Genomic DNA, 14,325 nt, shown 5'->3' with positions numbered 1-14,325 from the left:
AAAAATAAATTGAATCAATATTTAGTAGATCCTCCTTCTGCAGACATTACAGCCTCTAAACGCTTCCTGTAGGTTCCAATCAGTGTCTGGATTCTGGTTGAAGGTATTTTGGACCATTCCTCTTTACAAAACATCTCTAGTTCATTCAAGTTCGATGGCTTCCGAGCATGGACAACTCTCTTTAACTCACACCACAGATTTTCAATTATATTCAGGTCTGGGGACTGAGATGGCCATTTCAGAACGCTGTACTTGCTCCTGTGCATGAATGTCTTAGTGGATTTTGTGCAGTGTTTAGGATCGTTGTCTCTTTGAAAGATCCAGCCTCAGCGCAGCTTCAGCTTTATCACGGACTTCTGGACATTGGTCTCCAGAATCTGCTGATAGTGAGTGGAATCCATGCGTCCCTCAATTTTGACAAGATTCCCAGTCCCTGCACTGGCCACACAGCCCCACAGCATGATGGAAACACCACCATATTTTATTGTAGGTAGCAGGTGTTTTTCTTGGAATTCTGTGCTCTTTTTCCTCCATGCATAACTCCCCTTGTTATGCCCAGATAACTCAATTTTAGTTTCATCAGTCCACAGCACCTTATTCCAAAATGTAGCTGGCTTGTTTAAATGTGCTTTAGCATACCTCAAGCAGCTCTGTTTGTGCTGTGGGCGGAGAAAAGGCTTCCTCTGCATCAGTCTCGCATACGGCATCTCCTTGTGTAAAGTGCGCTGAGTGGTTCAACAATGCACAGTCACTCCATCTGCAGCAAGTTGATGTTGTAGGTTTGGTGTTGGTCTGTGGGTTGACTCTGGCTGTTCTCACCATTCGTCACTTATGTCTATCCGAGATTTTTCTTGGTCTGCCACTTTGAGCCTTAACTTGAACTGAGCCTGTGGTCTTCCTTTTCCTCAATATGTTCCTAACTGTGGAAACAGACAGCTGAAATCTCTGAGACCGCTTTATGTATCTTTCCCCTAAACCATGATGTTGAATAATCTTTGTCTTCAGGTCATTTGAGAGTTGTTTTGAGACCCCCTCTTCAAAGAAAATTAAAAGAGGGAAACTTACAATTGACCCCCTTAAATACTCTTTCTCATAATTGGTGTCACCTGTGTATGTAGGTAAGGGGTCACTGAGCTTACCAAGCCAATTTGAGTTCTAATAATTCATTCAAAAGGTTTTGGAATCAATAAAATGACAACAGTGCCCAAATGTATGCACATGCCTAATTTTATATAAACAATTATTGCACACTTTCTGTAAATCCAATAAACTTCATTTAACTTCTCAAATATCACTGTGCGTGTCTCCTATACCTGTATAATATATTTAACTGACATTTTTTTATCGTAACAACCAACGATTTATACAGGAAAATCATGCCGATTAACAAGGTTGCCCAAACTTTCACATCCCACTGTAAGTTATTGAGAATCAGAACCACTAGGATTTTTTTCTGGTTGGGTTAAAAGGAATGAAAAAGAACCCCAACTGCAATAGCATTGACTGAACAGGACTGATAGCATGGGGTACATTCACACTGACATGTTACGTCAGACAATATAATTGTATGGCAGTTGTGTAATGCGGTTATATTTTAATGTTGTATTTTACATTGGGGCGTTAGCAGTGCAGCGCGACTGAATCCATACGAATAATGAAAGGCATGCTGTGTGGCACCAGACAATGTTGCATTTACAGTTGCAGTGAAGCATGCTTTTCATGTTCTGTGTTCTTCACGATTTGCACACGTAATGCATGATGCTACTTTCCCCCTCCATTGTGATTCTCTTTGTGTGAAACAAGTCTATGCGTTAGGCTGGAGTAAAGACATCAGAATTGCTAGAGGGGACTTTAGCAGTAGTCTTATGCAGTACATGTGACCTTGTGAACCTGTGACTCAATCTGAAAGTTTCCTTCCAGTGAATTTTACTTCTACCATTCTGTTACTGCTCATAACCCTTTAGCCGGCTATTGGCGATACTCTGGGTTTGTGATCCATCACTACTGTTTCCTGTGAGCTGTTCTATCGTGGCTTTGTTGAATGGGGTGGTAGTATGTGTTCCGGGAAAGCCCGTTTGTCAGCCTCATCCAGTGTTACCCAGTGATATCACAGCAATCATATTGTCATTACATTGCTTCTTTCTGTCCAGCAAGAAATCGGTGGTGAGGGTTCAGTGGATGTTACATGAGTGAGTCTGGGCACATTAGTGTGTGCTGGTTTATTACACTTAAAATGTTTATAAGCAAACAAGAGATTAGTTGAAACTGCAGCAAAAGGCGGGTTGTGGGTAGCAGCATGCATCTACTGCTAGGCCATAGTTAGATAATTGTGCAACAAAGATGGAGGAAAAGGTCAGCACTGCTGAACGGCTTATTTATTGGTGAATGATCATGTGCATAATGACCTCACATAAACACATAATTGCAGGCATAATTATGGAGGTGGTGTGCACCCTCCGCTCGCCTGGATTGGTGTGTGCACCCCACCTATATAATTATGCCTTCAATTATATGTTTGTGATGTCATTATGCACGCCATCATTCACCAATTAATAAAATATATATAATCATCAGCTAACTAGTGCTAAAATAGAACATTTGCCACACGTGCAGTAACATTGCCATTTTAGTCTGAATTAACACTATAACCATAAATCCCCATGGAAATTGTGACATCCAATTTAGCTCCTTGACTAGAGATATGATGGTCAGAAAGCGTTACACAAGTTTGCTTAATATATGACATATGCTCAACAAACCGTCAACGGCACTTAGCGATGCACTGCACTGACATGAACAGGACTTGCTGCATTTACTGGCTGATGGTGCAGTCCCTCTCCGCATATATTGCAGCCTCAGGGGAACATGTAGAGCTGGAGGAAGCCTGAATTATCACACAGGTACCAACCTGCTACATTATTTATGTCCTGTCTCCTTACAGCAAAGCCTGGACCCGATTGACGAGGTTGCTGCACTCATTGCTGCCACTGTTCATGATGTGGATCACCCTGGGAGAACAAACTCTTTCCTCTGCAATGCTGGGAGTGAGTTGGCCATCCTTTATAATGACACCGCGGTGTTGGAAAGCCATCATGCAGCTCTGGCCTTCCAGCTAACAACAAGAGATGACAAGTGCAATATATTCAAAAACATGGAGAGGTAAGACCAGAGCAAACATTGTCTCAATGGGCTTTTCTTGTTCTTGCACTAAGATAACTTGTGTAGCTAAATCAACAGAAATGATCCTTTTCACCTGGCAAGTCTGTTTGACACTAGATGAAGATTAACTAGGATATAGTTCACATTTTTCATGCGGAACACCATGTGATGACAATCATTTGAGCCAGTAGCAATACACTACTGACACCAAATGGAAATATACTTAATTTTTATAACCTATATTTTTCCATTTTATTAAAGAGAAGAATGGAAATGAAAGCATCAGCAAGCTTTTGCTTACTGTATTGTTGTCTGTGTCGTAGTTGACCAGATTTAGGTCCGGTTCACTTTGAACAAGAAACAGAACGGAACCTAAGGGCCCTTTTACACTAAATGTGTTGGTATGTGTTAGTGCGCGTAAGTACGTGTTGGTACACGTTTTTCCATAGCAGTGCATTGTGAAAAAGATTTAAGTTAAACCGCGTATAGTGGCAACTGAGCCATAGAAAAACATTACTTTGGAAATCAGTTGTCTTTCAGTTTTAACTGAGAGCAACTAAGTGTAAAAGGGGCCATATGGAGGTGAACGGATACTATGTACTATGTCAAGCAATACAATCCATTCACTTTGCTCTGTTTGAATTGATCTGTTTGGTCCATTCCCCCAAATGCACTGCAAGTTTGGGTGTGCAACGATTTTTCTGGACCAACTGATGCATTACATTGACCACGTGCTAATGGAATGGAGGGTCATGAAGAGAAAACTGGTGCCTTTACACGAATCAGTTTTTTTCATTGTGAACTGGGCCTAACTGTAATTTCCTGTTCCAGTGACAGTTGTCATTGGGACAAGAAATGAATAGCAGTGGTGCTGAATGATTGGCATTTCTCAGAACTGATGTGGGCAGCATAAGTAAATGGAGCTACCAGGTCATAAAGCCCCCGACTTACCGTAGTTACCGCACCTCTCTGGGAGAAGAGGAAGCCGGGCAATGACAGTAAGAGGGCCATAACCTGTTGCCCATTGCTCTGCTTTTATTGTGACCATACCCTTAAGTACTGTGTACAAGCGTGTGTGTGTGTGTGTGTGTGTGTGTGTCTGGGGGGGGGGGGGGCATATATATATTATGTGATCTATCTTACAAAAAGATTAATCAGTATACATCTAGACAATTCAAGTGTCAGTATGAGTACTGTATAAATAATGGCCAATCAGGCTATACAACGTTGTTGATTTTTATCAAATTCAACAAACTGACTGCATATACTATAAAAGAATACTTAAGGTAGTCCCTTGTTCTTCATAGATGTTTTAAGATTGGACAAGATTACACAATCATTATTGTATAGTCAACCTGGCCACGATCTTTCAGTCTGGCCTTACTAATCTGGGGCTGAGCTACTTCTCTATGCAAGCTTTCCCCACTCCGCACAAAACTCAAAAGCATGGCTTGTCTGACTCTTATTGTAATCTAAATAATGTTTTATCTCAATAATCAGTTGCCGTTCTCGCTTATCAGACTGAAAGCAGTGTCTTGTTGAGATATTCTGTAATGAATGTAGCCAGCCATTCAGAAAAGAGGCTCGTTGCAGCTTTTGATATACAGATGGCCACTAGAGGGCGAATCTGTAAATCTGTATATTAAGTATAGCTGTGATTAACCGGCATGGCAAGAAAAGAAAAAATATGCACGTGGCCAAGCTTTTATTATCCTAAAACATTATCTTGATAACAATATTAATAATAATTGTGCTAAATTATAGCATCTGCATTAAATGTATTTTGCAGTGAAATTCACTAAAACACTTGTGTATGATAAACTTTGAAATTCGCTCTATATCAGATAATGAAAGCTGTAGAGTTCCTGTCTGGCAGCCTTCATGACTCCATTGAAAGTAGGATGAGCCCCAGTGCCCTCCACCATGCCTGCTAATGAGTATGACATGAACAGTGCTGCAGAGGATTTGTCAGCAGCATCAATAAATGCATAATTATAATATCTAAGCTCCTGTATATTTACGATGATGGTACACGCTGCCTCCTTCATCTGCTAGTGCACTTAATAACATGTTACTGCATAGACTTGTACCATAGCCAACTAGGGGTCTCTGCTGCCAAGTCTGTTGTGCCCCATAGACCTTAAAATGAAATTCCATCTTTGTTAAAAGAAATTAGCAGTGATGTATACCAGTGGTATAAACCGGTAAGTCATTTTGTAATTTAATATTGTTACAATTATTTTTCACTTTCAGTGTGCAGCCGGCTGTACATGTTTAGAAGGTCATGGACACTCTAAACAGCAACTTTTAAAAAATTGCAAAATCAGTACATTTTGCTGTTCTAATGATTGCTGTAATATTGATACATTCATGCCCACTGCATAGTTCTTTTTAATATTTTTAATGTGAAATTGACTCAATATACCTACTATATTTGCAATAGTTGTGGTTTGGTCAGTATTATGGTCGGGCTTTTCGCTTTTGTTCCTGATGCTTAAAAGTCTAATGGTTCAAGATTTGTCTGTATGGGAGCTGCATACGTTTCAAAAACACAAAAACAAAACTGTGATCAATCACCTGAGGCAGTCAAAACGTAGCCCTAGATGTTGAAATAGGGACTCTGGGATTCTAGGAAGGTACTATGTAGGGTTTGGACTAGAAATGCCATTGTTTCTTATTAGTATATTTTCACTTCAGGTTTGCTTTAACACATAACACTATAATATCACTTTAAGGTGGTTCTGTAGGTTATTTTTTTTCCATCAGGTTTTTTGTCTTTGATTGAATCTGCCAGTGATACTAATAATGTAGGCTTCTGCATCCTGACCACTTAGGCACTGAAGTAGGTGGTGCAATTCATTTTTATATTGTCTAAGGATAGGAGAGGTTTGTATAATTCAGGACTAGTGTGCATAAGTACACTTGTACTTCGAGGAAACTTCAAAGAAATGTTGGCGGCTTTATATGTAGCTTTAGATATTGACTGGATAGTGTTTGCTTTGGTTAATTATGTGTTCTTGTAACAGGAATGAATACCGCACATTGCGGCAAGCAATCATCGACATGGTTTTAGCAACAGAAATGACAAAGCACTTTGAACACGTCAACAAGTTTGTCAACAGCATTAATAAGCCATTAGCGGCACTAGATGAGAATGGGGTAAGTAAAACTGTCATCATTTCCATCTCTATCTAAATGTAGCATCCAAAAGGCTAGCAAACCGGGTACGAATAAATAAAGAATCAGCGGAGCACTTGATAAAGATCTTTGCGAATGTCTTGCTTGTTGTTCTGTGATACATTAAGTAAGAGCAATTGTGCATGAAATCCAGGTGGAGTACTGGGATTTTTATTTCTTCGTTGTGAAGCCAAGTATTGTAGGAAATGGGGCTGATCTGATTAAGGCATACCTGGACAAAGGCGTACATTGATTGAGGCGTACATTCAAAATTGGCATGGGCAAATTTGGGCCCAGGGTGAAGCTGAAAGACTGCTCTTCCCGCTGCAACCAAACTCCTGCCCATGCTAAATACTATTCCCCCTCCGAGTTGTAGCACCTCGGGTATGCATAATTCAGGTACCGGCTGTAGCCGGTGGCCGAATTACCGTCTTTATTTGCTAATTGGAGCACTGGCTATTGCCAGCTCCCAAATTAGTCACTTGAGCGTTGCTATAGCTGTAATTCCCATTACGACCTATCACTGCATCCAAATCATCAGCAATATGCTGCACCAGAATCAAGCAGTGACTGGATGTTACACCTGCTTTGTACCGACATGTTGCCTTTTTTTGCAGTTAGTAATCCCATCTTTAAAGTGTGCATGAAGGCATTTTAACATAGTGAAATATTCATATACACTGGATCTCAATTGACGCATATACCGGGCTGTGTGTAAATCGTTAGTCCCAACCACCCCCATTTGCCGCAATCCCACTGCAAAAATCTGAGTCAAGCTGCTTGTTGACAGCTTGTCAAATCATTAAGCCTAATGCACGCCCATTGCAGCCAAATACATGCCCACTCCAAGCCTCTGCTTCCCACTCCCAGCCAGCCAAGAATGTGCACAAGATGAGTGCACACCGCAATGCTCTGCAAGTAGTTCCGGGGTTGTGGCCATCTTACCAGCTGAACTAAAACTTTATAAAGTAATTTTTGTCCGGAAAACAGCAGAAGGGAACAACGAGAACAGCACAGATGAGGTCCGGAAGACATCAGGAATCAGGTAGTATGTTTTTTATTTTGTTTTTTTTCCCAAAGTCACAGGTTAGCTTTAAATATTTGGTCCTGTCACCTGAAGCATTTCAACTGAGGAATCAAAAGCATTGCTAAAGAGAAACTGAAGAGACAATCAGCATGACTAGCGCTGATTAGTCCAGCACTGCCATGTAATTCTCAATTTTTCCTGTGTGTTCCAAATTGTAGTGTTGTGCGTGCCCGCCTCTAATTATCACATAATCCAACTTTCTGTATTGTACAGGGTCTTCTCAAAAAATTAGCATATTGTGATAAAGTTCATTATTTTCTGTAATGTACTGATAAACATTAGACTTTCATATATTTTAGATTCAAATACACACAACTGAAGTAGTTCAAGACTTTTATTGTTTTAACCACCCTGGCGTTCTGATTAAATCGCCAGGGTGGCTGTGGGAGGGTTTTTTTTAAATAAAAAAAAAACTATTTCATGCAGCCAACTGAAAGTTGGCTGCATGAAAGCCCACTAGAGGGCGCTCCGGAGGCGATCTTCCGATCGCCTCCGGCGCCCAGAATAAACAAGGAAGGCCGCAATGAGCGGCCTTCCTTGTTTTGCTTATATCGTCGCCATAGCGACGAGCGGAGTGACGTCATCGACGTCAGCCGACGTCCTGACGTCAGCCGCCTCCGATCCAGCCCTTAGCGCTGGCCGGAACTTTTTGTTCCGGCTACGCTGGGCTCAGGCGGCTGGGGGGACCCTCTTTCGCCGCTGCTCGCGGCGAATCGCCGCAGAGCGGCGGCGATCAGGCAGCACACGCGGCTGGCAAAGTGCCGGCTGCGTGTGCTGCTTTTTATTTCATTAAAATCGGCCCAGCAGGGCCTGAGCGGCAGCCGCTGGCGGTGTTGGACGAGCTGAGCTCGTCCAGACCGCTCAGCTGGTTAATATTGATGATGTTGGCATACAGCTCATGAAAACCCAAATTTCCTATCTCAAAAAATTAGCATATTTGATCCGACCAATAAAAGAAAAGTGTTTTTCAAACAAAAAAAAGTCAACCTTCAAATAATTATGTTCAGTTATGCACTCAATACTTGGTCGGGAATCCTTTTGCAGAAATGACTGCTTCAATGCGGCGTGGCATGGGGGCAATCAGCCTGTGGCACTGCTCAGGTGTTATGGAGGCCCAGGATGCTTCGATAGCGGCCTTAAGCTCATCCAGAGTGTTGGGTCTTGCGTCTCTCAACTGTCTCTTCACAATATCCCAGATTCTCTATGGGATTCAGGTCAGGAGAGTTGACAGGCCAATTGAGTACAGTAATACCATGGTCAGTAAACCATTTACCAGTGGTTTTGGCACTGTGAGCAGGTGCCAGGTCGTGCTGAAAAATGAAATCTTCATCTCCATAAAGCTTTTCAGCAGTTGGAAGCATGAAGTGCTCCATAATCTCCTAATAGCTAGCTGCATTGACCCTGCCCTTGATAAAACACAGTGGATCAACACCAGCAGCTGACATGGCACCCCAGACCATCACTGACTGTGGGTACTTGACACTGGACTTCAGGCATTTTGGCATTTCCCTCTCCCCAGTCTTCCTCCAGACTCTGGCACCTTGATTTCTGAATTACATGTAAAAGTTGCTTTCATTTGAAAAAAAGTACTTTGGACCACTGAGCAACAGTCCAGTGCTGCTTCTCTGTAGCCCAGGTCAGGCACTTCTGCTGCTGTTTCTGGTTCAAAAGTGGGTTCATGCTTCCATCTGCTGAAAAGCTTTATGGAGATGAAGATTTCATTTTTCAGCACGACTGGGCACCTGCTCACAGTGCCAAAACCACTGGTAAATGGTTTACTGACCATGGTATTACTGTGCTCAATTGGCCTATCAACTCTCCTGACCTGAACCCCATAGAGAATATGTGGGATATTGTGAAGAGAAAGTTGAAAGACGCAAGACCCAACACTCTGGATGAGCTTAAGGCCGCTATCGAAGCATCCTGGGCCTCCATAACACCTGAGCAGTGCCACAGGCTGATTGCCTCCATGCCACGCCGCATTGAAGCAGTCATTTCTGCAAAAGGATTCCCGACCAAGTATTGAGTAATAAAACACTTTTCTTTTATTGGTTGGATCAAATATGCTAATTTTTTTGAGATAGGAAATTTGGGTTTTCATGAGCTGTATGCCAAAATCATCAATATTAAAACAATAAAAGTCTTGAACTACTTCAGTTGTGTGTATTTGAATCTAAAATATATGAAAGTCTAATGTTTATGAGTACATTACAGAAAATAATGAACTTTATCACAGTATGCTAATTTTTTTAGAAGACCCTGTAGAGACATGAGGAATGTGCTGGAAATGTTGGTGGCACATCGTCCATGCTGCATTTACTGGTGCATCAACATTTTCTTACTTTGTGTTTTCTATAGAAAACAAAACACATGTATAGGACTGAACCATTTTCAATTGCAGCTTGTGAAACGTGGAGGAAATGCCTCACCATTGTAATAAGGAGCAGGCATTGTTGTTGAGAAGTGTCTCTAATACCATTGCTGTGCCATGAAGTAACCTAACCTGTATTGACTCTCATGATAATTTACTCTCTCTTCTCATCACACAGGGCAGTGGTGAAGATGAGTCTCCAAAAAACATCCTGACGTCCCCAGAAAATCGGATACTCATAAAGAGGATGCTTATTAAGTGTGCAGATATTTCCAATCCATGTCGAGCACTGGAGCAGTGCATAGAGTGGGCTGGCAGGATATCAGAAGAGTACTTTGCCCAGGTAATGCTTGCACAGTGGGCTGCTGTGTATCTAGACATGACTCTGGCTAATGTTTCAGAGTTTAACAACAATTTTCTTTTTGACATTTCCAGTAGTCTCTGGTAAGATTATAGAGCCTCTGCCAGGCATATATTTCAGTCAGAGGGCCTACATTTGTTAGGTTTTCTGAAGTTGAAGAACATAGAGTGTGAACTATAAAACAAACGGGAAGATGGACAAGTCCCCCCTTTTTGTGGTGCGATCTCCTGGTAGGCAGCTCTCAAGGTCCACTGTATAAAATATAAAAAACATACAAAAGAAGAAAGCGCTCTGAATCTCGTTAGAAGATTGAGGAAAAAAAATGCCCTGCTGTGGACAGGTCTCACCTGGTTTGGTGAGCTGTCATAAGTACAGCCTTGGATCACATCTGTCCCTTTAAGACCAGGCGTATATTTCAGTCAGTGGGCCTACATTTGTTAGGTTTTCTGAGGTTGAAGAACACTGGAGAGTGTGGACTATAAAACAGACCTTGTTGGAATGTTATAAAACTTGTCTTTTAGCACAAGGAAACATTTGCCTCTAATAGCTAATAGAGTTTCTGCAAACTCTAGTGAACATTGGGATGTAGTTGGTGAAAGGACAATTGAACAATTGTATGTTTAAGCTGCTGCTGCCACCTGTAATTAAGAATATTTGTACTAAATCAAAGATGTCCAGTGTACAACCTAACATGACGTAGGGAAGAGTTGCAAGCTTCTGCCACCTAGTAGCAGACCCACTGCAATCCTGTATTTCCCACTCCCAGCCAGCCAACAACTGTTACTGCATGCAGGCCTGGTTTGTAGAATAGCTTAGGTTCTCCACTTGCAGGAATTCCATTTCTTCTCCACACTGTTTAAAGTGTACCTGAGGCATTGAAAGCAAAAGGATTTATACTTACCTGGGGCTTGCTCCAGGGCCCTGTAGACCATCTGCTCGCTCACTATCCTCCCAGTGCCCTCTGACACCCTGAGGAAGAACCTGGGCGGTTCGAAACGTGTAGGTTGGCAGAGCTTCGGTCAGCTGATCGCTCCAACAGCAGCGTCTGCCCTCTGTATGCACGGCATTTGGCATGCTTCTCTACTGGCCGGTGAATCATCACACGCCGATCCCCTGCTGCAAGTGAGAGGGGACGACGGGACTTACGAGATTGCAAAGAGTCTTTGTAAAGCGGTGATAACTTTAGGAAGTCAAGTTGGTGAGATCAACCCACATTGCAGCCTAACGGCAAACTATATAGCAGGGAGATATAATCAAACAGCAGCTGCTGCGACACAGAATCCATGGACAGAATCCATGTTAAATACAGGACTGAGTTTATATAGTTAGAACAGCTGACCTATGAAGCTATCTGCTGGGCTTGTATTTTTAGCTTTTTGTATTGTTGGCACTTATGGGTTAATGTGTATTGTTCTTTGAGAATTGATCTGTCAATTTTGTATATTAATGCATTTTTATTCCTTGTTGATATGAGTAGCCCACGCTTTATTTTACTTTACTATATATGCAATTGGGGCTGTGTCACGCTCTATATTAAGGGAGCATAAGGTTCAACAATTTTTTGAAATGATCCATGCATGCAATTAAGCTCATTCAGTTGTAATTTTCAGTGCCCTCTGCCATGCCTAGTAAAGTCCCTGCCTGAGCCATTCAGGGACTTCTGCACATGCCATGTGCACCTCCCCCCCCCCCTTCCCTTTAATGCACTCTTGCAGTCAGGACCGTTCTGCATATGTGCAGTTTGTTAAGAATGTAACTGCACTTGCACAGAATGCTCCCAGGTACCGGGAGCGCGATTGTGGGAGTGTGCATAGTTGGTACCGTGCATGCGTAGTGGGCTGCAACCCTGGCTGCATCGTGGCCTCCCCAGCGGCAGAGCGGAGGAGACTGGATGAACTCGGGAGGGAGCTAACAGACTACAGGGGGCTGGAGAAGCCTCAGGTAAGTATACATCCTTTTGCTTTTAATTTCTCAGGTTTACTTTAAGCTTCTCACACAAGCACCATTAGTGAATGCCATGTGCTGCCACCTCTGCTGAGCTAATTCTCTTGTGTGTACGTAGCTTTAAACAATGCATTTATGGCTGTCTTTTTACCCAGATGTCAACACTTCCTACATAAAAGCAGCATGACCATATAAGCAAAGAGATATTGTAATGCAGCACTATTAAATCAAAAACCTTTAATGCAAATGTCATAAGTCAGCTGAACAATGTGAAAAGCAATTAAATGAACACAGTAGCAGGTCTGTATGCACTTAGTTTAATGTCATAAAGCACAGTCTGATTCCAAAGACTTAAATTCACCTTGGGGAAGCATAATAGCAGATAGTACATCAAAATATTATATAAGTTGCACCCAGCGGCCCCCTGAATCGGCTGGCAGTACTGTGCTGTTACATTAATACAGGCAGTGTTGCTTTAAATTTCTGTCCAGAAGAGTAGGTGGAGAGAGGATTTATGCATTTAAGAAAAACTGTTGTTTACGGCTGAATCTGTATAAAGCTATATTAATCTATTCATCTGGTGGTGTCAGGACCTGTCAACTGCTTGTGATCAAGTAACAGCTTGTGGATATGCATTGCTTATGGAGAGCGTTGCTTACTGTTGAAGACTGTATAAAGACATAAAATATGAATCTTAAGATGTTAGTACCAGTTAACCCCTTGTGGTGTAGTGATCTATTGTGGACATCACTCTACATGCCTGAAGTTTTACACCTTATATTACTATAAGGTATAGCTCTGTAAACCAGTACAGTGATCTGGGTTGGTCCTAGAGAATGAATACACGGTTAAAAGTGTAAGGAATCGGTATGCTTATCTCTAGTTCCTGAAGGTTGAAGAATATTGATGTATAGTGATCACTAGGATTTTGTTTTTCCACTTGTAGCATAGCATGACTTTCTATGTATAATATTCATGCATATGAGGCAGGTAATGCGGGAGTTTCCCCTATCCCCCATCTGATGCCAGCAAAATCACAGCCTTAGTGTACACAAAGCGCCATGATGAGATAAACAGTGAGTATGTACAGTGCAAAACATATTACATAACCACTTATGGTTTTTCATACAATATATCTATGCCCCTTGACACTCAATATATGTATCTCACCACCATTGCCGCTGTGTGCGCACCCGCATGCTTTATCATCGACGCCCGCTAGTACACAGATCAGTGAATGGGAACATAGTTCCCATTCAATGATCTAAATGCATGTGATTAATGATTACTGGCATCAATGAGTTGCTGGTGGTCACTGACAAAAGTGACAGTTATGACCCATACTCACGGGCTACAATTGTCGCCGCAACACGCGGTGCGCGCGTGTTGCGGCGACAGGTTGCCCGTGAGTATAAGGCATTGCATGGGCGCGCACCCCGAACAGTCGCTCGTCGCTGATGTCGCCAGGCGATTGGCGCGGTCAATCGCCTGGCGACAGTTGCCACCCCAACTCCGCCGCAACTGTTGCTAGTCCGTGTGAGTATGCGGACTAGCGACAGCAACAAGCAGGGAATACCTTGCACTTCCGGCGGGGGGAGGATCAACAGCGACAGCTTCCGACGCATCAGTTGCCAGGTCCCTCCACCGTGTGTATGCAGAGGGACCTGGCGACGCTCCCGTGTGCTAGCGACAGGCCAGAAATGTTACCCGTGAGTATGGGGCATAAAGCATACACAAGTTACTTCCTGTAACACGTGTATGTAGTGCACACTAGGAATAAAGTGGGGGGACATTTAGTGGCCAAATAGTAAGATTACACCTACATACATCCCATCAAATAAAAATACATAAACTACCCCATTAGTTAATCCCTTACCTCCCCTCCCATAGCTACCAAAATAAAGCACTGTTATAAACAAACAAAAACCCTGACATTTAAAAAATAAATAAATACATAAATTGTTAAATTAGGGTAGTGTTTCTCAAACCTGTCCTCGTGACTTCCCAACGGTGCATGTTTTGCAGGCAACCTCATCTATGCACAGGTGGAGTAATTAGTGTCTCAGCTTGGTGAATTCCATGTAGCTGAGTCACTAATTACCCCACCTGTACATAGGGGAGGTTGCCTGCAAAACATGCACCGTTGTGGAGTCACAAGGAAAGGTTTGAGAAACACTGCCTTAGGGACGTAGTAACTTTTTAAACATTTATGCCATGAGGGTATAT

The 14,325-nt window shown here is 42.4% G+C and overlaps 1 protein-coding gene across 5 annotated transcripts in view; it reads left to right on the top strand.

Moving 5' to 3' along the window:
- PDE8A (phosphodiesterase 8A) overlaps positions 1-14,325 on the top strand; it is a 368,631-nt gene that overhangs the window by 343,752 nt on the left and 10,554 nt on the right. For all 5 annotated transcript variants that reach the window (XM_068275373.1, XM_068275372.1, XM_068275370.1 and 2 more), the window contains exons 18-20: positions 2,942-3,159; positions 6,186-6,318; positions 9,973-10,137. In XM_068275373.1, coding sequence (XP_068131474.1) covers positions 2,942-3,159; positions 6,186-6,318; positions 9,973-10,137 — 516 coding nt within the window. The remainder of the gene's footprint in view (positions 1-2,941; positions 3,160-6,185; positions 6,319-9,972; positions 10,138-14,325) is intronic.

Source organism: Hyperolius riggenbachi, chromosome 3, assembly GCF_040937935.1.
Source record: "Hyperolius riggenbachi isolate aHypRig1 chromosome 3, aHypRig1.pri, whole genome shotgun sequence".
NCBI classification, from domain to species: Eukaryota; Metazoa; Chordata; class Amphibia; order Anura; family Hyperoliidae; genus Hyperolius; species Hyperolius riggenbachi.
The sequence above is the reverse complement of the archived record's forward strand: the minus strand, read 5'-3'. Positions and strand labels throughout refer to the sequence as shown.